The sequence below is a fragment of the Heteronotia binoei genome, chromosome 18 (genome assembly GCF_032191835.1).
Source record: "Heteronotia binoei isolate CCM8104 ecotype False Entrance Well chromosome 18, APGP_CSIRO_Hbin_v1, whole genome shotgun sequence".
NCBI classification, from domain to species: domain Eukaryota; kingdom Metazoa; phylum Chordata; class Lepidosauria; order Squamata; family Gekkonidae; genus Heteronotia; species Heteronotia binoei.
In genome coordinates this window covers 662071-688054 of record NC_083240.1, presented here as the reverse complement: position 1 = coordinate 688054, position 25984 = coordinate 662071, and the positions used below count along the sequence as shown (strand labels likewise).

Below are 25984 nucleotides of genomic sequence, written 5' to 3'. Positions count from 1 at the left end.
ACCATACAGGGTGTCTGTTTTGGGGGAGGAAGGGAAAGGAGATTGTGAGCTGTTCTGAGACTCTTCGGAGTGGAGGGCGGGATATAAATCTAATCTCTTCTTCTTCTTCTACCTGCCCTGATTTCTGGGGAGTGGTAGCTGTTCTCTGGGGTCTCATGCGGAAAGAGGCCTTCCCTGGCAGGGAGTGAAGCAGCCGGGATGTTCTGTCTGCAGAGGCCCGGGAGCCATGGGCCTGGTCTCTTGGGGTGCCTTCTGGTCTTTCTCCCCCCATGTCCTTCATGCTGCTAGGTGGAGCTGGCTCCGAGCACTCCAAAATGGGGGGGGGGTTACGTGAGCAGGGAGCTTCAAAGGCTCTGCAGCCGCTGGGGCTTCCTCCCTTTGCCATGGGCCCCCTCCCTCGCCAGAACTTATTCCAGTGCTGAGGTGGTTTCCGCAGGCCTGGGCAGCACTCTTAGGGGCTCCGGCTCTCCCTCTCTGCTGGGATGGATCGGCTCATCTTTAAGCGGCCACAAGTTGCAAAACAGCAGAGGGTCTCTGAGCACATGCAGGCTGCTTTTGTCTTACTGTTGTGTACCAATCAGCCACCCCTTAAAACTGGGGCTGGAGGGGGTGAGGCTTCTGGGAAAGGCAGCCTGAGTTGCCTCCCAGCACATTCTGGAAACGGAGGGGGGGAGGTAGGCAGGGAACCCCAGGAGCAGAAAGATTGGCCAGGCAGGACAGAGGGACGCTGCTGCTTGGATCACAATCTGCATGGCTGAGAGAGGAAGAAGGCTCAGTGGGGGCAAAGCCCTCGCGCACCCAGAAGCTGAGCCCCCCCCCCCCGGTCTGTTTGCGCAAAGGCACCTTTTCAGCCCCCCCCCCCCCCGCCCCACAGGCAGAGCAGCCCAACCTGCCCCCATCAGCATCTTTGCATATGCAAACCGGAGCAGGCAAGAGGCCGGGGTGGTGGCAGCAGCTCTGGTAGGCAGTCCAAAGTCCCCCCTTCCAGGCACAGGCTGCGGAGAAGGATAAAAAGGCCTCACAGAGCTCGACTGCTGAGGGTGGCAAAGCCCTCAGCGGCTTCTTGGTCAGCGGTGCTTGGCCACACCGGGCTGCCTCGCCAGCTGGGGCTGCAACAGGCTTAAGGAGAGGGCAGTCAGGTGGGCGGATCCTCCTGCTGCAGCCCTGGGTGGGACCAAGGAACTTGGACAGAAGGGAGTGTTCCCCTGGCCCTCCCAGCAGCTCAGGGGGGCAGGCCCCGGAAATCTTGTTCCTTCTCCTGGGGGCCTCCAGAGGGCAGGGCAGGGCAGGGCCCCCTCCAGTGGGAGATGTGGGTTGCGTGACATGGGGTGGTCATGGCACACCTCAGAGCAGTGGCTGGCCAGGGGCCGGGCTGGGAAATTCCTGGAGATTCTGAGTGAAGCTGGAGGGGGGGGGGGAGAGTTTGGGGGGGGGGGCTTGAGCAGGGTCTAATGTTGAAGAGGCTATTTTCTCCAGGGGACGGGTCTCTGTTGCCAGAAGCTCACTCTCAGCCCCAGGAGATCTCTAGCCACTCCCTGGAGGTTACAGCAGTAAAGAACAAGTAGCCCGCGAAGGAACAACCATCAGGAAATAGTTATATCATAAAGCTTGGCTGCATTGCAAACTTTATAACAGTAAATCAGGTGGGTGGGCAACAACCCCTAAGCGTGAAAGACAAAGAGCTAAAGGTCTTGTGCTCTCAGGCCCCAAACATTCCACAGGTTCATGGCCGAGGACAGCAGAGCCAGGCGATCTATCGCTCACAGTGGCCATAGGCCTCCAAAGAGAGATGATGGGAGAAATTGATGTATGATACAATTGTGATAGAATAATGTCTCAATGGTTGTTCCTCGGTGGGCTCCTTGTTCTTTACTGATGTATATTCTCCACTAAGGCCCCTTTGGGTTGGCAGCCACCTTGAGGTTGGCATCCCCAGGACAGGCTCAAATGCTCTCCTCCCCCCTTACCCAGAGAACCAGACCGGGGGGGGGGGCTTTGGATGGCAGATTGGGCTTCTCAGCGGGGGGGGGGAGGGAGAATGGCACAGGCAAACAGCCCCCCCCAGGAGGAGACCAGGGCTGGTCAGAAGGCTGGCTTCCCCTGCCCCCCCCCCCATGTGCAGGTGGCTGCTATTTGGCACTTTGTCACCATAATTACGCCATTCCCCACTGGTAATTGCCAATCAATTATTGGAGCTGCTGCCTTGGCAAATCTGCCCCTGCTCTCCCATCTCCCGTTGCCATGGGAACTGTTTAGAGGCAGTGCCAAGTTGTGTTTGGCTTCCTTCCACTTTGCCCACAGCGGGCTGTGGCACCCTGGTGGGTGGGCAGGGCCCTCGGGTGTGGCAGGGAGCATGCCCACAGGGTGGGCCCCCACCTGTCCAGGGCCAAGGGTGTCAGGAGGGGGGACAGCAGGAGGCCTGGGGCTGGCTCTGGCAGGGTGGGGGGAGGACTCTTAAGGGGGCAGAGGGCCGGCCTCGGCTGACCTGGCTAGAGGCAGGCTGGGCTTTCTCTCCTTTTGGGGTGGGGCCTGAGTTGACCCGGAGAGCCACTCCCCCAGACAGGGAGCAGCCCCCGCCCCCGGAAGTGGCCTCTGCCCGGTGCAGAATCGGAGCCCTCTGGCACACATCCCAGCATCCGTCTCCCTTGCGGCACAGGTGCCCCTGCCCCGAACTCTGAAGGCAATGCCCAGCTTTCATTTAAAAGAAGCAACAGCAGCAAATCTCAAGCTCCCTCCCATTGCGGAGATATAAGGGGAAACGTTCTGGTTTTTAAAAGCTTGGGAACCATTTCTTCTATTGCAGGGGTGGCTCTTTCACACATATTGTGTGGCTCTCAAGGCTCCCACTGCCCCATTGGCTGGCTTGGAGAAGGCATTTAAAGTTAAAGTTGCTTTCTTTCTACCTCTCCATCCCTCCCCCATGTCTTTGCTTTCTTTCCTTCCTGTGGCTCTCAAACATCTGATGTTTATTCTTTCTGGTTCTTACTGTAAGCAACTTTGGCCACTCCTGTTCTGTCGTTTACAATGACATATGGCTATCTAATGATCTTCTAGTCTGGATTTTCAAGCTTACAAAAAGCCCCCTGGTGGCCGGGGGGGGTGGCTGCTGCAAGGGCGGGGGGGGGAGGGGTGCCCTGCGGGTGGGGGAATCCACGCCTCCCAGCCCTACAGCAGCCACCCAGCCTTTGGTGTGATCTTTGCCCACACTTGGCAGCAAAGCAGATTTGGAAAAGGTGAGAGAAAAGCCAGTGAAACCCCTGGAGGTGCTGTGAGGAAGGAGGGGGGAAGCCAGCTTTCCCCCTGAGGTCAGCAGGGCCCACATCAGTCATGGTGGGAAGCAGACCAGCTGCACACAAGCCAGGGGGGTGTGGGCACAAAGGAGAGGAGGGCAGGTCTGTGCGGGGTGTGAACTCCAGATGGCAGGCCGGGCTGGTGACCAGGGTCTGAAAGGCAAGCAGGAAGAGTCCTGTGGCCCGTCTGGCACAACCAGTAGCTCATATCCTGCCCTCCTGTGCTGCTCCCGGCTGCTTCTTGCTGGGCCTGGGCCTCCCGCAGGTGCCGACTTCCCCCGGAGAGCAGCTGCGGCTTCCTAGGTCCTGCCTGGGCCTTTCCCCTCCCTGCCTTGGAAGAGGGGCAGCCCTGAGGCTTGCAGGCCCTTCCTTCTCTCAGTCTCACGCACCTTTCCCTCTCCTTGCAGGAAGAGCCATGGGCTGCGCCAGACCTCCTCCGGGGCCTCGCTAGAGGTGCCCCGCGCGGGCACTGTGGTCCTCCAGGCTGCTGTGCGCCACCCCAAGGTAAGGCTCTTCGCAGTGCTAGGCTGGTTCAGCTGGTGGCACAGGACACATGGGGCTGCGTTCTCCCTCCCCCAACCTGTTGCACCAGGTCACAGCTGGAGTGGGGGAGGGGGAGTGAGGAGCTCAGGAAACCGCGGAGCAAAAGGGCGGATTGGGGCCTGCCAGCAGGGCTCCGAAGCAGAGAATTGTAGAGCTGGAAGGCGCCACAGAGGCCATCCAGTCCAACCCCCTGTTCGATGCAGGATCAGCATGGAGCGTCCCTGAGGGGTCTTTGCCCAGAAACTTGAGCCAAGCTGCCTTGCCAAGAAAGCCATGGGCAGCACTGACCGGTGGGTGGTCCAGCTCACGGGAAGGCAGCTGTGCTCCCCCCCCCCACATTGCTCGCCTTGCTGTCCAGCGGAAGGGTTTTCTGCAGCGTCTCCAAGCGGAGTAGAAGGTCGGCTGAGAGAGGGCCAGGGGAGCACTTTGGCCAAGACTTCCAGTGGTGGCATTATTGTGGCACAAGGGAAACTGAGGTCAGGCTCCCAAGCCGGGCCCTCAGGAGTCTTTCTGGCAGGTATCTGCAGGCCAGGCCCCCACCGGGCCCTCCCCAGCCAGCCTCCTACAGGGCCTTGCAAAGCAGACGGAGCTAATTGGGGGGGGGGCAGATTTGCAAGGTCTCCTTTCCTCCCGACTCCATCTCCTGCCTTTCCAAACAGAACCAGTTTGGTGTAATGGTTAACAGTAGGGGACTCTGATCTGGGAGAGCCGGGTTTGATTCCCTCCTCCTCCTCCAGTTTGGTGTAGTGGTTAAGTGGTTTGGTGTAGTGGTTAAGTGTGCACACTCTTATCTGGGAGAACCGGGTTTGATTCCCCACTCCTCCCCTTGCAGCTGCTGGAACGGCCTTGGGTCAGCCATAGCCCTGGCAGAGGTTGTCCTTGAAAGGGCAGCTGCTGTGAGAGCCCTCTCAGCCCCACCCACCTCACAGGGTGTCTGTTGTGGGGGAGGGAGATAAAGGAGATTGTGAGCCGCTCTGAGACTCTTGAGTGGAGGGCGGAATATAAATCCAATGTCTTCTTCAATGTCTTCACATGCAGCCAGCTTGGGTCAGTCGCTGCTCTCTTAGAGCTGTTCTCTCAGGGCACTCTCAGCTCCACCTGCCTCACAGGGTGTCTGCTGCAGGAAGAGGAAGGGAAGGAGATTGTAACCCCCTCTAAGACTCCAAGTGAAGGACAGGGTATAAATCCAGCCTCCTCCTCGCCGTCTCCTTCCTTTTTTCTTCCTCCTCCTCCTCGCATGTGGCTGTGCCAGTTCCAGCAGTCTCTCCCTCCCCTCTGTTCTCCCCAGATTGCCCTCTACAGCCCCCCCCCCAATTCCTGAGCTCCGCCCCAGAGGTGGGTGCATTTTACCTGCTCCTGATTTCCCAGGGCCTTGCCAGGCGACTGCTGCGTGTGTGCCTGGTCCCTGCTTTTGTGGGTGGGTTTCCTTAGCAACCCTCACCCTCCTGCAGCTCTCTGGGGTGAGAGCCTGAGTCATTTGGGGGCCCTGGGGCTTCGTTCTCTGGCCCCCACGCCTCTCGGCCCAGCCCTGCCTGCGGAGGAGGAGAGGCAGTGTTCCTTCCAAGGGCCCAGGCAGGGCTGGATCTGTCTCGCTTGGAGCTGCACGTTCTTCCCATTGCCGTGGTGTGCCTCAGTTGCCCCTTCTGTGAAATGGGGGAGGGGGGCTGACTGGTGGGGGGGGGAGGAAGCCGTGCTTGGGAACAGCAGGGAAGACAGCTCTGCCCTGCTGAGGAACACCCCCCCCCCCTCTGCCAAGGGCATCCACCGGCAGCAGGCTGGCAGCGAGGGGCCGGGAGGTGAAAGGGCTCCTTGTCTGGGCACTGAGCGGGTGCCAATGTCAACAGAGCGCCCTGGGCCCGGCCTCTCCTCCTCCTCCTCCTCCTCCTCTGGGCTGCCTGCACCACGCAGGGAGGGAAGGAGGGGCTCAGGAGGAGGCTGCTTCGGCCTGCTTGGAGCAGCTTTTCCTTCTCTGGCTCAGTGCTGAGGGACCTTCAGTGGCCATCTAGCTCACCCTGGGGCCATCAGGCCATGCTACCCAAATGTTGCAGGGCCCCTGAGGAGACTGCTGAGAAATATTCCCAGCCGCTGTGTGTGGCCAAGACAGTCATGGTGGGGGAGGGGTTGCCTTTGCCGGCGGGCCCAGGGTGGGGGCGCAGCAGGGGCAAGCCAGGGGGTCAAGAGACAGGGGTCTCCCTTGCCGGCTTCTGCCCCCCCCCCTTAGCCTCCTGTCCCGGGCTCAGCCTTTGGGCCTGTGGATTCTGGGGAGGGGGCCTGAGGGAGGTGGAGAGGAGCTGGCCTGGCGTTAAGTGGCATCTGGGGAGTGAAGCTCTGGGGCAGGCGAAGGGTTGCTTGGGGGCAAGGAGGAAGCCCTTGGCACCTGCTCAGAGGTCTGCTCCCTCAGAGTTTCTGAGGAGGAGCCCCCCCCCCAGCCAGGTGACGGAGGGAGGGAGGGGAGGGGTCCTCTACCCAGCCTGGGCCCCCTCCCTTCCCCTCCCCTCCAATGGGGCTGAGCTATACTGCTTTCCCTTATCAATGAATGAGCCCCCCCCCCCCGTTAGGCCCCAAGGAGTTTTTCACAGACGTCTCTGGAGGGGCAGCTGGGAGGGACAGACTACCTGGTTGCCTTGGAAGGGGAGGGGGATCCAGACTTCCTGCCCCCCCCCCCGCCCGCCTTCTGGCTCAGGTGGGCTTCCCTGGGAACTGCTTGCCGGGCCTTCCTCTCCCCTCCTCCCCCTTCATCCATCCGAGTGTAGGCCAGTTGCCATGGCGACCCCAGTGGTCCAGGCCGCAGCCTCCCCCCCCCCCCACAGAGCAGGAGGCCGCCTTGCCTTGCCGGCAGCAGCAGCCCAGCTGGGGGAGGACGGCCTGCCTGCCTGCCTCCCTTCCTCCTCCGGCATTACCTGGCTCCCCGCCCAAAGAGTACACACACGGAGAGAGAGGCAGATCCTGGAGCAGGAGGGGCCTGGGGAGCCTCCTGTCTCCTGCCGGCACGGGAGGGGAGGGGAGGGGGCTGCCGGGTCCAAGCTGGCACTCCCAGGGAAGACGCTGGCGCTCGGTGGTGCCTCCAGCGCCCCTGGCCACCCCGGGGGAGGTGATGGGGAGATGGAGGGCCTCAAAGGAGGAAGGAGGCCGGAGTGGCCGCCCTCCCAGGCCCCGGCCTCGGCAGACCAGAGCGTGAGTAACCCCCCCTCCCTCCCACGGAAGTCCTTGCAACATGTTGGCCTGGGGAGGGGGGAGTTGTGGGTCCTGCCCTCCACCTCCACTGCAAATAGCGAGGCCTGGGCAGGCGGCCGGAGCTGGGGCCCTGCCTGGAATAGGGCCGAAGGACCCCCTCTCTCCCAGGCCTGGCCAAGGCCTGCCCCCCTCTTCAGCCGTGGAGTTAAGAGGGGGGGCGTTCTCTCCCCCATGGTGTTCCCAAGAGGCTGCTTCTGTGGGGGGGTCCCTTGGGCAGAGTGGTCTCCTCGACTGCAGAAGGGGGGAGGTCTCCTGGGAGGCATGGGCCAGTCTTGCTTGCTGGAGAGAGGGGGGGCTCAGTCCCAGGGGCCCTGAGCTCATGTCCTGCCTCTGCCCCAGTCCTTGCCTGTAAAGTGGGGACAGCGCTGGCCTACCTCATGAGATGGTTGTGAACGGTCAGAACTCATTGCCCATTGAAGGTGTTCCGTGAGCGCCGGCCACTTCCATGTGCTCTTGGGGTCATTTTTTGGGGGGGGGTTGGTGTGCTCTTAGGGCCCTTTGTGGGGGGGGAGTGGAGCTTCCCGTCTGACCTCTTTCTCCCCTCTGTCTTGTCTGCAGAACACTGAGCTGTTTGAAATGATTGAAAAGATGCAGGTGAGTCAGCCCCTCTAGCATGCCTGGGCTCGCACCCGTGTCTGGTAGTGAGTGACTCGAACTGGGGGCCTTCCAGGGTAGTGACTCGAACTGTGGGCCAGCAAACAACCCGGGAAGGGGCACTCATTGGCAGACACTGAGTGGCCACCGGGGAAGGGAAGGAGGAGCTTAGGGTGAACTCCGAGAACAAAACCCACGTCATGCCTTGTTTTAGGCGCAGCCAGAAGGAGACCAATTAGAAGCCCTTTGGGCTGCCTACAGGGGATGCTCCTCTGCCAGGTCTGTCTGTGAGGCCGTCCCTTTGCAAGAAGGAGCCAACCAGGGCTGCACACATCTGGCTGCACGTGGCTGGCGTGTAACGGGCCCAGGGGGAGTGTGGGCATTGGCATCTAATTACTCTATGAGGATTACAAAGAGCTGTAGAAGCTCCTCCTTCTCTCAACAACAGCCCTGTGAGGGAGGCCTGGCTGCGAGACACATTCACTCCCCCTTGGAAGTGGGGCTCAAGTGCAAGTTCACTGGAGCTCTTCCTCGGATGGGGGGGGGCGGGGTGCACAGAAATCCCAGATTAATCAAGAGCTGGAGCCAATCTCTCAGGTCCTGGCACGCCCACCCTCCAGTGCCAAATGCTGAGCAGTTGTGCACATGTCAGATGGAGCTGGTGTTGAGTGGCTCCCTGGCGCTCTGGGAGGGAAAAGCAGCAGCAAAGAACAGATTTCTGCTTAGGAAACTGAGGAACTTACTGTGGGGCTCTCTAGGCAGGAAGAAAAGGCGGGGGGGGGAGTGTCAGAAGTCCGAATTGCTCGCACTGAGCTGCTTGGTGGTTGTGATGGAAAATGCGGTCTCCACATGCTCAGAGGCACCCTCTTTTGAGCAGTGCAGAGTGAGTGAGTGTGTATTCCAGGGCTGACCCCAGGCGGTCCATGTCAAGTCCTAGCCAGAGCCAGAGTGGGTGGGAACTCGGAGACCAGCACCCACCTGCACCCAGCACGGATCCCAGAGCTGAGAAATGTCACCAACTGCATATGGGTGCCGACACCACAGTAGAAACAGCGCCAGTGGCAGAACCTGGAGCCTGAGGCACAGTGGGCATCGGAGTGGGGGCAGAAGAGAAATTCACCCCCCATGCGGCTCTTGCCAGGGCTCCGCCAAGCACTGACTGTGGCCCGTCTGCGTGTCTTACAGGGCAGCAGGATGGACGAGCAGCGATGCTCCTTCCCGCCTCCTCTGAAGGTTTGTTTCCCAGTCTTTTGCAGGCCCCTTCCCCTCTGTTGGTGCCCCCCTCTCAGTTGCTGGGCTCTCCACTTGTCAGCCCGCCCACCTGGCCACAGAGGACTGGGGGGGGGGGGTGGTCTGGTGAGGACTGCGAAGAACTGAGCCACCTCCGTCCACCTCTGCTTGCCTGTTGTCCCTCCCCCCTTGGCAGTCGGTGGGTGGGGTATATCACCAAGACCCACCCCTCAGCCCTTGCCTGGTAGGCCGTGCTGTTGGGGCATTCCTGGGCTGGCGGGGGGGGGGGGGCTGTTGCTGTTTTCTGAGCTCCTCTCTTAGCCTTGGCCTCAGATGCCCCACAGGGCTCTGGAGCGCTCCCCCCCCAGGGGTCACTGGGAGGAGCTGGAGGGGAATGCCTGGGGGGGGGCTCTCAGTGGCCTTGCTCTGGCCCTTGAGGATCCCCCCTTCCCTGCGGGTCAGTGGGGCAGCCCGCTCAACTGTCCTCCTGGGCGCCAGTTGGCATTTGTCCCCCCCTCGCTGGAGTGGGGATGGGTGTGAGAGAGAAGCTTTCATGGAACGCTGGACTTCAAGCAAATCCTCCCACCATCAAGCCGGGCGGAATCCCCTCCTCCTTTTCGCTGGCAGGAACACAACAGGCTTCTCCTTGTGCTCTGTTGGGGCTGGGAGCAATCTGGCCCCACGCTCAAGGCCACTGTGCTCCCCTGTAAGGGGCCCTTCCCCCCAAGTCATGCAAAGGAGGGGCTGTGCGGGTGTGTCTGTCTCTCTCCCACGACGTCCACTGACAGGCCTTTGCTTTGTGCCCTGCAGACGGAAGAGGACTACATCCCCTATCCCAGCGTCCACGAGGTACGGAGAAGCCTGCGTGCTGTGCTGTGCCGGGCATGACAAGATGTCAGCTGTGGAAGCGTCCCATTTTTCTGCAAACCTGGCTGGTCCCAGAGAGCTGCAAAAGTCCAGCCATGATCTGAAGTAGCCCCGTTCTCTGGGTCTCTTGCCCCATATGGGGGCCAAGTTCAGCACGAGAGACAGGACGGGCTCACATTAGTGCACCAGACCCTGCTTGGGGGATTGGCCCCCTTTCTTTAAGAGCCGGTGCTGTGGTGCCCATCCCCCCCCCCCCGCCCCAAGACATCCAGCAGATGGGCCAGGCTGGGCAGTGAGCCTCTTTTGGGGGCTGGGCTGGAGCTGTCTCTGCCTTCCCCCCATTTCACAGGTGCTGAACCGAGAGGGGCCCTTCCCCCTCATCTTGCTCCCCCAGTTTGGGGGCTACTGGATCGAGGGCACCAACCATGACCTGACGGGCGTCCTGGAGATGGAGCAGCTCCAGTCGCCGACCTCCAAGGTGAAGCTGGAGTGCAACCACCTGGCCACCATCTACAGGAAGCATTTCCTGGGCAAGGTGAGCCCCTTTGCCTGGTCTAGGCTCAGCTCTGAGTGGCCAGTCTCCATTCAGTGGAAACTGCCGGCCAGGCCCAGGGAGTCAGCTGTAGACTTGCACTGGGAGAGGCAGAGAAAGGCAGACCGAGAAGCAAACCTTGGGGTGGAGGAGCAGGAAGTGCCCGTCAGCATTGGGTGCCTCCCCCCGCCCCCTACCCACTCTCAGTCCCCGTGCTTTGTGCTGCCGGCAGCTCTGCTTGTGTTAGAGGCCCCGCTGCTGGGCACAGCCAGACCCTTCCCCTCCTGACCTGTGCCCTGCCCCCAATGCCAGAGGCTGCGTGTGGCTGCCGGCACCTTCCTAGCCAGCTGGCTGAGAAACCCAGCCTGGGGGCCTGTCTGGCTGCGAGCGGCTCCCTGTTTTCCTTTCCCAGGCCTTTCCGAGTGGGAGCCAGGGTGCCTCTGTGTCTTCGTGTGCCAAGGGTGGGGCTGCTGGTAGTGCCAGAGGCAGCCTCGGAGCTTATGCCTCACCTCCTGGCTGCCCTTCCCAGCCTCCTGAAGGTGGACTGCAAACACCTGGGGGGTGCAGAGAAGCGCAGAGGCTGCTGCAGGAAGGGGGCAAGAGGGGCCTGCCCACAGAATTCTGACCCTCTCCTTACATCCTCCTTGCCTGGCCCCACCCCGGAAGCTCTTCCCACTGGAATCCTTGCGCTGGGGGATCCAGGGACTGGGTGGGAAGCCCCTTCCCTTCCCGGCAAAGAATCTTTCCGTTTGGACGAGAGATGGCTGAGGGGGAGCCAGATTGGGCTATTCTAGAATTATGCAAGGAGCAAAGTAGGGAGAGAAAGGGAGCATTCCCCCCCCCCCCCAATAACACTATAGCCTGCAGGCCCTCAGTGAAGCGAGGGGAGGGTGGAATGAGGAGAACCAGGGCCTGTGGCTTGACTCTCTCCCCCCTTGCCCTCTCCGCTGCCCAGGAGCACTTCAATTACTACTCGGTGGATGCTGCGCTGGGGCACCTGGTCTTCTCGCTCAAGTACGATGTCATCGGGGACCAGGAACACCTGCGGCTGCTCCTGCGGTGAGTGGGAGGAGGGGCTGGAAGGCAAGGGGGGTCTTCACCTCTTCACGCACACGCAGGGTGTGGGATCCCTCAATGGACTGGCACCTTCCCTGCAGGACCAAATCCCGAACATACCATGACGTCATTCCCATCTCGTGCCTGACGGAGTTTCCCAACGTGGTGCAGATGGCCAAGGCAAGTCTGGGGACGGGGGGGGGGGCAGTTGGGCTGGGGGGCTTTAGCCAGATGGGGGGCACTTTCTGGCAGGCCAGGGGGCAGGCAGACTCTGGTCCAGGGCAGGTTGCAGCTTCTCTCTGCCTTTACCCCCGGGGGACCGCACTGAAAGGCCCGGTGTGCTCGCTCCCCCCCCCCCCCCGCCCCTCAAGCCGTCCCTGCAAAACACAGACTTGCCCTGTTGGCCAGGTTCTAATGGTGACATCCTTGGGAGGAGCGTGGAATCACTGGAGGCCTGGCCGGAAATGAATCTTGCCAAGTGAGGAACAAGCAGATCGCCAGCTTGCGGCCCTGCTGAGAAAGTTAATTCTAAACTTGGAAATGCTTATATAATTGAGGAGATGAAGTAATCCCTTTTGATAGTCATGTGACTTTGGCATATTTGAAATCCTGAAGTTTGGGTGCCTCAGAAAGGATCTGGCAGTGCTGGGGGGTCTGGGGGAGCCCCCTAGACAGTCCAATATAAGACAGCCACACCCAGAACCTAGAGATGCTCCCTCTCACCTGTGGAGTCTTGCAAGCAAAAATGCTACCTGGCATTAAAGTTGTGAGCTGGTGCATGGATTAGTTTGCTCTGGGGCTATTTTTCCTGAGCTAAAACAAAATGTGCGAGCCAGAACACTGTGAGCTAGCTCACACCAACTCATCTTAGAGGGAACACGGCCCAGGACACCCGATTCTCTGAAAGCGCTTTGGTGGCAAACTCAGAAAAAGCATTTTATCTTTTAATCTTAGGGTGGTTCATAGTGAGGGGTGGCGCGTGTCTTCCTTTTGCTGCTTTCATTTACGTGTGCACTCAGTTGAGTATCATTTGGATTCTGTGATACTTACTCATTTCAAGAGGGGTTAGGTTGATTTTAAATGATCTTGCAAGAGAATCATGAGTGATCTTTGGCAGAGATGCAAGGTTTCCAGCCGACACCTGGCGTAAATCAGCTCCTGACCTTTTCAGCCAGAGCGCTGATGTGCTATGGAGATGGAAGAGACTCGCCCTCTCCCTCCAGCCCCGGGTTCTAGTGGTTCATGTGGGACTTTGAAGGAGGCAAAGAGACTCCTGGTTTCCATGTGTCTGTTCTCATGAGAATCCTGCCCTCAAGGTGGGGCTGACCAGGGACCCCCCAGGACAGAGCAGAAAAGCAGAAAAGGTCCACCCCAAAGACCGCCCCCCCAGCATGGGGCAAAGGAGCCAGGCAGGTTGGGGGTTTTGCTGTTGATGCTGCAGCCTGATTCCCTCTCTGACTGCTGCCTCTGGCCAGCCTGGCTCTGCTCACGACGGGGGGAGCCCCTTGGCTGCAAGGGGGGGGGACTTCTTGGTGGAGGGAACCAGATCCCCGTGTGTGATGTCCTGGTTCTTTGCTTCCCTCCCCGACTGCAGCTGGTGTGTGAGGATGTCAATGTCGACCGCTTCTATCCCGTCCTGTACCCAAAGGTAAGAAAGGAGTTCCTGTCCTGGGGAGATCTGAGCAGGCAGCGACTGGGAGCCCCGAAAGTGTCTTGGGGCAGATCCCCCCAGAATCAGCAGCAGGGCAAACAGGGGCCAGGTGCAGCCACCACCAGACCGGGGGGTGGGGGGCACAGGACACGATTTGGCGGATGCCTGGGCTGGCATGGGTGCAGGGGCCGCTTTCTCTGGTGCTGGCCGGAGGAGAACATGAAGCCAACATGAAGCTGGTCCTTTGGGCTGGGGGCTCTCGTGTTTGGAGGGGCTTTGGATTCCCCTGCTGCAGGCCGTGCTTTCCGAGAGCCATTTCAAGCCTGTTTGGCTTGCGGGGGGGCCAGGCTGGGGTGCTGTGCTGGGTGGAGGGGGAGCGAGGTCTCTGGGGGTGCTGGCAACCTGTCTTCTTCCTGCCCCCCCCCTCCAGGCCTCCCGCCTCATTGTGACCTTTGACGAGCATGTCATCAGCAATAACTTCAAGTTTGGGGTCATCTACCAGAAGCTGGGCCAGGTGGGTGTGAGGCAGAGCAGAGCAGGGGAGGGGAGGCAGGGAATCCAGGAAGGGCCCTGGCAGAGATGGGGGGGGGGGGGTCAAGGGATCCAGGTTTGAATCCTTCCTTGGCAGTGCAGAGGAGGCTTTGTGCCTCCTACTGTTATGGGCACAGGACCCCCCCCCCCCCCGGAAGAAAGCCCCAGGCGCATGGAGGGCATCCCTCCTGTCATTCCAGCACACACACACCCCGCACACGGCTGGGGGCCTTCAACTCTCCCCCCTCTGCACAGCCCTCTCCACCTGGGCAAACATTCTGAGCCTTCGCCCTCTCCCCCCCAGCCAGTGCAGCCCCTTCCCCCCTCACCCTGCCTCTCCCTTCGGGGTCTTTGAAGAGCTGCTACATTGACTGATCTAGTGGAGGAGGGGGGAGCATTTCCCTTCCCCTGCCCCCCTCCCCGTGGCTTTCATCTCTGGGAAATCACGGCAGCAGCACTGCTGAACCACATCTGCAGTTCCTTCAGGAGGGGGCATGGCAAGCTCTGGCGTTGACAGCCGCTTCCCAAGGGAGGGGGGAACGTGCCACAATCCGGGTCTCCTCCCCCCTCTCTTCGATGGGAAATGGGGGGCTTCCCTTCTGCAGGAGGGAGGGAGGGAGGGGGGGCCCTCTGGTGGTCCGGGCTGCAAGTAGGAAATGTGTCCCGTGAGGCAAGTTGCAGGACAGACAGGGGGGTTCAACAAACCTGTGAAATCGGGGGGGGGGGGGGGCATGACTGCCCCAGGCCCTCTGTGTAGGAGTCGCCCCCACCCCCCTTTGTTTGGCTCTGCCTTCCAGACTTCCGAAGAGGAGCTTTTCAGCACCAACGAAGAGAGCTCGGCCTTCGTGGAGTTCTTGGAATTCTTGGGCCAGAAGGTCAAACTTCAGGATTTCAAGGGGTATGTTGTGGACATTCTCTGCAGCTGCCCCACTGGAGGAGTTGGCTGGGGGCTGGCAGAAGGGCAGCGTTCTCAAGGGGAGGGGGAGGTATCCCTCAGCCCCCTCCCACGGGAAGGAGAGCAGCTGAGCGGGTCTGCCTCCCTCTTTCCACGGCCACAGGTTCCGGGGAGGGCTGGATGTGACCCACGGGCAGACCGGGACAGAGTCCATCTACTGCAACTTCCGGAACAAAGAGATCATGTTCCATGTCTCCACCAAACTGCCCTACACCGAAGGGGATGCCCAGCAGGTGAGCACCAGCCGGGGTCTCAGGACAGAAGCCCTCCTTCACGGTGGGGGGCTTCTCTCCTGCCTGCTTCTCCAGCCCCGGCCCTGCCAGCCCCGATCCTCGCCCTCTCCTGCAGCCGGGGAGCAGGGCCACGCCAGTCACCGTCTCTCTCTCCCCCCACCCCCCGCTCAGTTGCAACGGAAACGGCACATCGGCAATGACATCGTCGCCATCGTCTTCCAGGACGAGAACACGCCCTTCGTCCCAGACATGATTGCTTCCAACTTCTTGCACGCCTATGTGGTGGTGCAAGCGGAGAGCCCCTGCACAGAGCAGACCCTCTACAAGGTGAGGGGGGAGGGGCAGCCGGGGGTTCTCTTTGTTCCCGCCCTGCTGGGGGGAGGGCTCTACGTGGCCACGCCCTTGGGTCTGGGTGGGGGGGCTGAGGCCAGAGCAGGACGGAACGGACTCTGTCTCTCTTGGCAGGTCTCCGTCACCGCCCGGGATGACGTGCCTTTCTTTGGGCCCCAGCTGCCCAACCCAGCTGTCTTCCGGAAGGTGAGATGTGCTGGAAGGAAGTCTGGGCCCATTACGCCAAAGGGAAGGACCAGGAAGCTTGGGCACAGCTTGGAAGACTGGAGGCCCGGTGGATTCTCCCATCAAGCCCTCCGGCAGGCCTGAAAGGGCCAGCTCCACCTGCCCTCTTGCCTGTGGCCTCTCAGGCTCTGGGATGCTTCCCGCTTGCCGCAGGGGCTGCTGCCGCCACCTCTCCCCCTGGGGGCACGCGAGGCAGCCCCCTCCCTGGTGAGGGCCTGGGTTGGAGGGCCTCTAGTCGAGATGACAAAGGAAAGGCAAGGCAGAAACTCCCCCCCCCCATAACCTCTTTCCACTTTGCCTCCCCTTTATCCTCTCCCCGCCCCCCCTGTAGGGCCCTGAGTTCCAGGAATTCCTCCTGACCAAACTGATCAATGCGGAATACGCCTGCTACAAGGCGGAGAAGTTTGCCAAGCTGGAGGTGAGGAGCCGGGTTGGGACCCTCGCAGGTGGGGGCTGTCCTGCAAAGAGCAGTCCCTATCCAGGGGTCAGAGCCCCCCCCCCGCCTCCTTCTCTGGGGCCAGCAGGGGATCCTCAGAGCACAGAACACCTGGCCCCGGTCCCACCCTGCGCTGCCCGTCACCTCCTCTCCCCCGCCCTGCAGGAGCGCACGCGGACTGCCCTTCTGGAGACCCTCTATGAGGAGCTGCAACTCAACAGCCAGGCCATGATGGGGCTGGGGGGAGACGAGGACAAGCTGGAGAACGGCAGTGGGGGGAGCAGCGGGGGCTTCTTTGAGTCCTTCAAGGTGAGAGAGAAAGGAGGTCCCCCCCAAAGAGCCAGCCAGCCCTTACCAAGGAGAGGGGCTCTTTCCCTACCTTGGGAACACCTTCTGAACCTTCCTTGTTAGCTGGAAAGGCGGGCAGGAAGTCTTCCCGGGCATCGATGAGACCCTGTCCAAAGCAGCAAGGGGCTTTTTGCTGAGCCCTGGGGGCCGTTCTGGCCTCTCTGGTGCTTGGAGGGCAACCGTGAGTCCCTCTGGCCTCCGAGGGCCAGCCCCAGAGCTCGGGTGCTTGACGTGGCCTGCTGTGGGGCGGTGGCTTGGCTCAGGTCCTGGGGGAGGGGAGCTTGCCCAGCTGTGGGGGGAGGGGGCCTGCCCCACCGGGAGGAGGAGGAGGATGACGGCCGGTGGGCCTCCTTGCAGCGGGTGATCCGCAGCCGCAGCCAGTCGATGGACGCCGTGGGCCTCAGCAACAAGAGGCAGAACACCGTCTCCACCAGCCACAGCGGCAGCTTCGGACACAACAACCCAGACATTGCCAAAGCTGCGGGCATAGTGAGTGCCCCCTGCGCTCCCCCCCTCCCCCCACCCTCCAGCACTGCAGCTCCTTCCTTTCCCCCTCCCCTCCCCTCCCCAGCGGCTCTTCTCCCCCACTCCTCTGTTGCCTCCTCATCCCAGAGCCTCATCTGCCCCCTCCTGCTCCCCCCCCCAAACCCTTCCAGAGTTGACCTTTGAACCAGTCCCAGCTTTCTGGGCTGCTAAGCGGCTCCTAAATAGCCTTGGAAGGGAGGCATCTGAAAGTGTAAGCCAGCCAAAGCTGCCCCCTTCCTCTTCCAGCAAGGGGTCCTTCTTTCAAGAGGAATCTGCCCCCCTCCCCCAGTGAAGCTGTCTGGCCCCGTGGCTGCTGGTGAGGATCTGGCCTGCTCAGCTTCCCCGCCGTCTGGACTGAGGCACGGGGGGGGGGGGGGTAGGAGGCTCCTTTGAAGCTTTCTCCGGAGAGGGGTGGGAGCTCCATCTTCCACACTGTTCATCGCAGCCCCTGGCCCAAGTCCGGTTCAGGGAATGGTGCAGCAGAATCCCGTGGCTGCCTCTGTTCTGTGGCCAGGTGGCTTCAGCACAGAGAGGCTTCCCCTTGTGCAGTCGTTGCCGCTGCAGGGAGGAGGCAGAGACGTTCAGAGAAATCGCGGGGCAACCCAGTCATGGCCTCCCTCCACCCTCCCTGTGCATTCTCGGCTTTGCCCAGCACCGCTGGCTGGAGGGACTTCTCACTCGACAGTGAGGCAAACAAGGAACAACTTTACAAAATGGCAAAGAGCCCCCTGGGCTGGGGAGGGATGCCAGGAATAAAAGGCACGGGGTGGAAGTGTCCACCTTCCCCCACTTGCTTTTGAACTCCTGTCCACACGACTGCAGATCGGCTCTGTCTGTCGCCTTTCACAAGAGACCAAAGCAAAACCAGGGAAAAGTGGACCAGCCAACACTTTTGTGTGGGTGCTCAGAAAGCCCCCCCAAAGTGTGGCAAATGAACTCAGGCCTAGACCCACAGGGACAGCAGAAGCAGCCCCCAGGAATGGCCTAGAGTGTGCACTTTGTCAGAGTAGCCACAGGATGGTGCCAGAGCTCCAGAGACTGTGGGCTGGTTCCGGCCTCCCGGCTGCCAGGGGGATTCCCGCTTGGGCCATGCAAGACGGAGGAGCCCAGAAGAGGAGCCGCAATTGCAGGGTGGATCCAGGTGGGCAGCCGGGTTGGTCTGAAGCAGCTGAACAAAGCAGGAGTTAAGTCGCACCTTTAGGACCAGCCCATTTTTATTTAGAAGGTAAGCTTTTGTGTGCTCTTAAGCACACTTCATCAGACGAGGAATCCAGCACAGTGAGCAAAGCCCTACAGAGCTGAGCAGAGCCACACAGAGCTGGGAGGCAGTGGCCCAGAATGCAACAGGGTACAGATTTAAGAACCAATGGCAGCGAAGTAAAATGATCTGGTAGGCAGGGGTTGAGAAGGTAAAATGGTACGATGACTGGTGTGCTCAATTTGTTAATTTTACTGTTCTGTCCTTGTACCATTTTACATTTACGTTCTAAATAAAAATTGGTTGGTCTTAAAGGTGCCACTTGACTCCTGCTTTGTGATTGCCCGGCTGTGCAGAAGCTCTCCTGCTGCCCCAGAGGATCACAGTGGGGCAGGAAGGCAGAGGGGACTGGAACGAAGCCACAGCAGCCCTTGAAGAACAATCTGGGCCAGGGCAGGGGGCAGGGAAGCCAGTGCTCAGTGCCCTTGGTGCCCATGGGCGGGGGGGGGGGGGGCCGTCCCCAGCAAGTGGCTGCCTGGCAAGAGCCAGTGGTTGTGCTGGAGGGGGGGTGGTGGTGGTGGTGGTGAGATGATCCCAGCAGAGGGCGAATTGTGTGGCGCGTGCAGAGAAAGAGGGCAACGGAAGGCTGAGATGAAAGGGAGAAGAGGCACAAGCCTGGCCGGCAGTGGGACTCCTGACTGGGCTTCATGCCCTTCCGGCCAGGCCTGCCGCCACTGCCCATTTACCCTTCAGGTGGGCTGCAGCGTGTGTCCAGACAGGACAGGAACAGCTCTCCTGGTGCAAATGGAAGTACCCACAGATTATATCCCTCTGAGGTCCTCCCCAGCTCCACCCCCAAATCTTCAGGGATTTCCAGAGCCAGAGTTGGCAACCCAACAGCAAGATGGCAGGCGTCCTGTTCGAGCACTCGCGTGCCAGCCCCCACAGAACTCCCCTGTGCTTTCCCCGCTTGCAGCTGCTCAGCAGGGGCCCCTGAGGGGGGCCGCTTGTCCCGCCTCTTCACCCCCTTCCCCAGGCTGATTCAAGGCCCCCCCTCCAGGGAAGAGAGCAGGCGGCTGCTTCCTTTTTGCCGTTGCTATGATGACCGAGCGCCATTTTGTTTGCATGACTCTTCTTCTCTTTCTCTCTCTCTCTCTGTTCCCCTCCCCTCGTCTGTCTGTCTTTCTCGCCCTCTCTGCCCGCTTGCCAGTCATTGCTTGTCCCCGGAAAAGCGCCAAGTAGGTACGGACGTCGGGGCAGTGCCATAGGCATAGGAACCATAGAAGAGGTCTCGGCTTTCTTCTTTCTCAGCCTCTTGCCCCCCTCCTCCTCCTCCCAGGCATTATGGGGGGGTCACATGCCCCGCCCTGCAACACTGGCTGGCTGGTGGTGGGAATGGCCCTGTGGGTGGCAGGGGCCCCGATCCTTGGGGAAGCGGCAAGAGGGACTACCTTGCAAATCGCTGCCCCCCCTGGGAGAGAAGGTGCTCCCCCTCGCTGAGTTATGTCTTGTGGGTCCCGGAACCGTTTCCTGCCCCCCTTACAAGAAATGTGGAGAAAATCCACTGGTAAAAGTTAGCCAGATGGGATGAGTAAGCCAGTCTGCAAAGTTTGAAATCTTCACTGAAATTCCTCCTCCTTCACCAAAGAGCAGCAGCCGTATAAAGGGGGAGTGGTCTCCTGCCCCTGCCCCCCCCACCAAAAGTCCTGCTTGGTTCCCGCCCCCTCCCTTCCAACTATCGAGGCAAGAAAGTTGCTCAGGGCCCCAGAGGGTGGCTGAGGGATGGGGTCGAGAGCCCTCCCGCCTGACTGCCCGGGATTTGCTTGTTTCGCTTGTTCTTGCTTGGGGGGGGGGCGGAGAGCGGGGAGCCCCCAGCAGGAGAAAATTCACCCCAAGGCCTTGAAGTCCAAAGTTCGGGGGGGGAGGGGGCCAGTTCTGCTGTTTGAACCCACATTCCTCTTCCCCTTCCTTTGCCACCCCCCCTTTCCCTCTGCATGCCACCCTTGCCCCTCCTCCCCCCACCCAGCATGGATGTACCTCACTCCTACCTGTGGGATGAATTTCCGTGAAAGACCCCACAAAGCGGTTCCCCCCCCCCCAAAGCCTTTGGGCTGGCCAGGGGCTGTCCTTCTGGCTGCACGTTAAGCAAAGCAAAACAATGGGGGGGAGCAAAGAAAGGCCCTTTTTGTGCGAGGGGGGGTGCACATTAAGGGAAGCCTCTTTGCTGTGGGACTTTTGCCTTGATCCCAGCAAAGAGACATGGTGGCAGCTGCTGGATTCCCGCCACCCACCCCCCCGCAGTGGGCCAGCATGGAGCTCCTCTCTCTTTGGGGGGGGGCGCTCTGCAGCATGTCCTTATGCCCCCCTCCCCCAGACAGAGACCCTCTGCCACCCCTTCACAGAGTGATGTGTGAGTCCATTGTGCGTGGCTGGGGGGGTCACATCTGCCTTTGCCACCTGCCTCAGTCCTTTCCCCCTTGCCTTAAGAGGGCTGCAGCCTCCTCTCCAGGGCTGGGCCATATGCGGGGGGGGGGGGCTGAGACCCCAGGGTCCTAGAAGAGGGGCAGGGAGGTGCCTGCCTGGCTGGGCTGCTCTCCCCACCCCCAGCCCCACAAGGGATGCTGCTTCGTGTCCTTTGGGGAGAGACCCAGTCCTGCCTCCAGCATCCCCCGTGGGGTGATGAGCCTCGCTTATGCCCCACAGAGGCATCTTCTGAGGCAGCCCACCCCACTGCCGCCATCTGCTCACCCCTCTTCCATGGGGGTGCTGCTTCCCCCCCCCCCCCAGCCTGATGGGCACGAATCTCTTCCAGTCCCTGATCGTCCCTGGGAAGAGTCCGACCCGCAAGAAGTCGGGGCCCTTCAGCTCCCGGCGGAGCAGCGCAATCGGCATTGAGAACATCCAGGAGGTGCAGGAGAAGAGGTGGGTCCGTGGGGCAGGGAGGGGGCTGAGAAGGAGCCAGAGCTGCTTCCTGCTTGCCTTTGCAGGGGAGGGGGGTGTCTCTCTCCTGGGGGCTTCACAGACGGCAGTCCAGCAGTCTTCAGGGCCTGGTTCTGTTCTGCCCCTCCCACAAGTTCTCCCGGCTGGTGGCAAAGGGACCCCTGCTCTCTCATCACCCCAGAGATCCCTCTGTCAGTTGGGGGGGGGCTTGTAAATCCCACAACTCCTTCTGTGACCTCCAAGAGGGGCTGGACATTGCAGGGGATTCCATGGGGGGGGAGTCTGACTGGAGTGGGGGACCGACCCGCATGTGTGCCCCCCAGGGAAAGCCCGACTGGCACGCAGAAACCCCCCGACAGTGGGCACGTGACCCAGGACCCGAAGTCGGAGGATTCGTCCAACCAGAGCTCCCCTGAGATGCCCACCACCAAGAACAGGTCAGCCTCCATCCCCCCGTCCCACAATGGGGGTGAGAACGGCCATCAGTCCCAGCCCCCCCCCCCCCCGTTTGGGGCATGGCTGGTGTTGGTTGGTGCTCGTTCTCCTCATGGCTCCGTCTCCCCAGCAGGCCGGATCCTGCCACTCCCAAGCCAGAGGCCCTGCGGGATTTCTCCCGCTCCTCGTCCAGCGCCAGCAGCTTTGGCAGCGTGGTGGAAGAACAGGAAGGTGCCCACGAAGACGACGCTGGTGTGGTCAGTGGCTCTGAGGGCTGGGGGGGCAGGGAAGCTGGGAGAGACCCAGCAGGGGGTGGGGGGTGGGGGAGGCCAGTGGTCCTCAGACCATCCGCAACCCTCCTCAGGCCCTGGGTTTGTTCTGCCCTCTCTTATGGAACATGAGATTATTCCATGCCAGTCTTTTTAGTGCAGATCTCCTTCTCAAAGCCACAAATGACGATGGATTTAGGAGTATAAGAACAGGTGCTGTGAAGCCATTGGCAATTTGTTACTGCCTTAAGCAGCTTATCACCCTTAATGTGTAGGCACCTTCTAGATACTTTCAGGACGCTGCCAGGTTTCAAGAGGTGTTGGTCAGGGTGGGGGCCAGGTTGTGATGTGGGTTGGGGGACTGGCCTGGCAAGAAGACCCCGGATGGATATTTCCATTTTCCATAAAATTCACTCGGGGTCTTTGAGCCAGCCCCCACCCTGCCTGGCCTACCTCGCACGGTTGTTGGGAGGATCACATGAAGGGACGGATTAGGGTGTGAGGATCGCGACATCTTGCCTCTTGTAGGGTGACCCTGAGAGAAAGAGAGGCTGGCCTGGGAGGACACGGGAAGGGGAGTGGGTGGTTTTCTCTGGCAGTCGTGTTTTCACAGATAGAGGAAGCACAAAGCACAGCCTGGTTAATCATTTGCAGCATTAAGCCACGTTGCCTGATGCCTGCCAGAAAGCAAGCTGGTGCACAGAATGGGGGATGGCTAGTGGGCGGGGCAAGTGGACAGTTGGGAGGAGCTCCAGCAAGAGGGGCCACCCTGGAGGAGGACTGGCAGGTAGCGGTGCCTGCGTGTGCCTCACTTGGAGCGCCCCCCCCAGCCCCCCTCCATAATATCCAGTCCACCCGTGTTGGTCACATTGGGGGTGAGAGGAGGAGGAGGAAGAGCTGGTTTTCCACAGCCCCCCAACACACATTATCGTTTCCTTTTTGTGTGTGCAGGAGAGCCAGTCCTCATCAGGGACGCCCCACAAGCGTGACTCCTTCATCTACAGCACCTGGTTGGACGACAGCCTGAGCACCACCAGTGGCGGCAGCTCTCCAGGTATTCCCGCCGAACACCCTCCGGGGTGGAATCTTAGCTTGCTAAGGCTTGCAGAGAGCACAGCTTTGGGCAAGGCCATCCGTGGAGCCCACACCCTTCGTGGGAGCAACACCCAGCTGCCTTTGCAGTTGGACTGGGAGGATGCATGTCCTTTCCCCACCCCTCTCAGGGCATGCCAACGGATGGATTGCCTTGGTGGTGAAGGTGTAACCACCCATAAAGGTGATTTAGAGGAACTACAGGGAATGGCAAGTGTGGAATCTTTGGACCAGCCCAAGATGTCAAGACAGCATCAACGCCCCCCCGGCCCCTGGCTTCAAGTCAGTCTCCTAGCAACCTGATTGTGGCTCCCTGTCTCATGGCTTGGAGCCCCTTTGCCTGCTTCTTATCCTCCCATCCCATTCCCAGGTCCTTCTCGCTCTCCCCAGCCAGACCCCAGGAAACCCACAGACCCGTCTTGCCCAGAGATCAAAATCCAGCTGGAGCATGCAGAGCAGCACCCCCACCTGGTGAGTCACTCAGCGTGGGGCATTCAGGGACACAACGGGCACAGCCCCCACCCCATACTGTTGGCAGGGGAGGAGCTGTGGGGGGTCGAAGGGAGGATGTAGTGCAACGGCGGGGGTAGGGAGAAAGGAAGATCTTTTGGCAGTGCATCAAATTGGAAAGGATTCGGAGAGTTGCCGCAGTTGTGAGAGCTGGCTGGAGGAAGGGCTGCTGGTGCTCACCTCGTGCTCCCTCCTGCAATTGGTTCCTTGTCATTGCACAAGTTTGCTGCCCGCAAGGGATGACGGGGGGGAGGGGAACAACTATTGGGGAATTCTTCACCACCACCTCAGGTCCCACCTCCACCCCTGCCCGCCCCCAGAGGTTGATTAGTTCTCCCCTGGCCCCTTCCTTCTGCTTTCCCGGTTCCCCCTATAATTTTTCATTCTCCCCCTTTAACTGGATCTCAGCCGCTCTCCGTACCCCATATCTCCTCAAGCGACCTCAGTCCACATCAGTCCATGTCGGGGGTGGGTGGGGGTAGATTCACAGGCCTTTTGCATACCTGGAGAATCCTCTAAGCGTTGATGTGAAGGCCTGGGGTGGGGTGGGGGGCTAAACAAGGGCATTTTAAAATCTTTCCTATAGGAAAAAAATGAAATTAGGAAAACTTTTTTAAAAAACCCTGTGAATTTTTTTTAGAAGGAAATGCTCCTTGAAGCAAGTTTTTTTCACCCTAAAAGCACAGACTTTTAATTTTTTTTTTCCAGTGATAAAGTGGAAAATTTGGGGGAGCACTGGAGGGGGGGGGGGAACTCCATGAAATGTTTTCCTTTCTGGAATGAGAAAAACTCGTCTTTAAAAAGTATTTAACTTATTCAAAATATATGCATGGAAAAGTCTGAAGAATTTCTCTCTTTTTTGTGATAAAACCTGGGAGATTTGGAGGAGCGCTGGGGGGGGGACTCCATAAAATATTTTCCTCATTTTTTGTGTGTGATAAAACTTGAAAATTTGGGGGTAGACCGGGGGAAATCCCAGTGTTCCCCCTGTTTTGGATTGAGTGCAATGAGACAGGATTTCGCTCAAAACGTGTAATACAATTTTTAAATTTAAGATAATCTACAGCATTAAATAACTATTGCCATATATACTGTGGACATACACCAGCTTTTCAAAAAGGTATGCAAATAATTTGACAACAGTTAATATACTACAGTGTGTTTAATGATAATATCTTAAAGAATTCAGTGTTTTCTATTTCACAAAGTTTAGCTTAATGTCCAACATTCTTGTAACTATATGAGTGTTTCCGTCCAAATAATGCACAATCTTTTGATCTCTACCTTCAACTTCTGACTTCCCTACCTCCCCGAAGGCTGAAATTAAAGACACGGGTGCTTTGGCTGCAGATCTTCCTCAGCTTTTGCATGTCCTTGCAGTTTCCCTTACAAAAATGAAAACATTTATCCTGTTAAATTCCATAAATATGCCAAATAGTACAATGTAATATGCCAGCTAAGTTATAAACAGTCCATTTTATGTTGTTAAATCAGTAAAATAAGACTAGCTTTGACTGGAGAGGACATATTGCCTGAATTGTTTCCCCAAATTTCCATCCTCCCCCACCAAAAAAAGGATGCCCCTCCCATGGCTTCAAAATTCCCAGAAACATTGCAGCTGTATCCTAAGTATGCAGAGACTTCTGTGTTTTTGCTGGTATTGCAGTTGGTACAAACCACCCACTTTACTGTTAGGTGTGCCCCAACCTGACCTGTTAGGCAGAGAACCTTGGAACTGGGCAGCACTGCCTCTTGCTTGGGCACCATCACCCTTGCCAACAGGTGTCAAGAGGCTTGGTTCTGCATAAGGCTCTGAGGCTGTGGTGCCGCATGGCATAACCAGCGGAAGTTCAGGGGAGGGGTGAGGCCAGGTCAGGAGGAGGCTGTGACCCTGGGGCTGGTCTGTGGCGGGGTGCCCCTGGTGTGGCTAACATGGTTCTCCTTTCTGTGTGTCTGTCTGTCCATACAGAGCTGCTAGCCCCCCCTCTCCGGCCTCCACGGAGCTGCCTCCCCACAAGGTCAGACCCGTTTGCTTCTCTGGATTCATTCTGGCTCCCAGCAAAAGGCTGCAGGAGGGAGGGAGGGAGACTCCCTCCTGCCACCCAGGTGGTCTCAAATAATAGCTGGCTGCTCACTGTGGCGGGGGGGGGGGGGGGAGTCTTGTGTCTCTGGACAGCAGCAGGATCTTCCTCGGGGTCTCTGTGCAGGCCACACTCCAGGTTCTGCTCTGAACCTTGCCGGGAGGCTTCAAGAACTCTTCAGACGGCTCTCTCTTGAGGCAGGCTTTTCCTCCACTGGGATGGGAGGAATAAGAAGCAGGCAAAGGGGCTCCAAAGGGGCAGCCATGGATTGCCAATGCCTGGAGCTGTGGGGACCCCTGCCCCCCCCCCCTCAGCTCCTTCCTTACCGTGCTCTAGCGGGACATTTTCCCCTTCTTTCCTCATCATCCTTTCGCCTAAAAACCCGTAAAAAGAAAAACAAACGAATGAATGAATCCTTTGGACTTTCCTTTGCGTTTTCACCCGTCTCCCTTCCTCCCCCCCCCCACCCAATGAGGGCCACTGGACTCTCCATCTGTTGGACATTGGCCATTCCCTTTTATCTGGCCAGGACAGCAGCTCTTAGAAAGGACATTTGCCTCTTCCTCTCCTATTCTAATCCCCACAAGGGGCTCCCGATTTCCAAACAGGGTGCCTCAAGGTGGGTTTTGTCAGCTCTTGTGTGGAGTTATGCATTCACTGGAAAGCCCCTGCCTCACTCCACCAGGGCAAAGGCGGGGGGGAGGGTCCACCGGGGGGGGGGCGGGGGGGAGGGTCTCGCTGAAGGACATTGGTGCTGCAGCCCCCTGGTCTGCTACATCCACCTTTGTGGCTGACTGCACTCTGGGCGTTAAAGGGCGGAGGCCTTTGGAGTGGTCCCCTGTCCAGTCCCACCTATGG

At 59.5% G+C, this 25984-nt stretch overlaps 1 protein-coding gene across 1 annotated transcript; it reads left to right on the top strand.

Moving 5' to 3' along the window:
• The first annotated feature begins 3776 nt into the window (after positions 1 to 3776).
• RAP1GAP (RAP1 GTPase activating protein) lies at positions 3777 to 25023 on the top strand. The gene is made up of 23 exons (XM_060259341.1): positions 3777 to 3794; positions 7626 to 7661; positions 8847 to 8894; positions 9702 to 9740; positions 10108 to 10293; positions 11246 to 11349; positions 11448 to 11526; positions 12941 to 12994; positions 13428 to 13511; positions 14326 to 14426; positions 14587 to 14716; positions 14888 to 15043; positions 15182 to 15253; positions 15624 to 15710; positions 15894 to 16037; positions 16434 to 16565; positions 19010 to 19087; positions 20612 to 20721; positions 21063 to 21176; positions 21308 to 21431; positions 22395 to 22497; positions 22906 to 23006; positions 25015 to 25023. Exons 2-23 carry the CDS (start codon positions 7644 to 7646, stop codon positions 25021 to 25023), a joined length of 2073 nt encoding a protein of 690 aa, XP_060115324.1. The 5' UTR covers positions 3777 to 3794; positions 7626 to 7643.
• The last annotated feature ends 961 nt before the right edge of the window (positions 25024 to 25984 follow it).

What these genes read in the sequence shown, in the direction of transcription:
- RAP1GAP (XM_060259341.1), top strand. An exon ending in CCTTCCCGCCTCCTCTGAAG is followed by an intron (nt 8,895 to 9,701) that starts GTTTGTTTCCCA and finishes TGTGCCCTGCAG; the next exon opens with ACGGAAGAGGACTACATCCC. An exon ending in CAGGAGGTGCAGGAGAAGAG is followed by an intron (nt 20,722 to 21,062) that starts GTGGGTCCGTGG and finishes TGTGCCCCCCAG; the next exon opens with GGAAAGCCCGACTGGCACGC.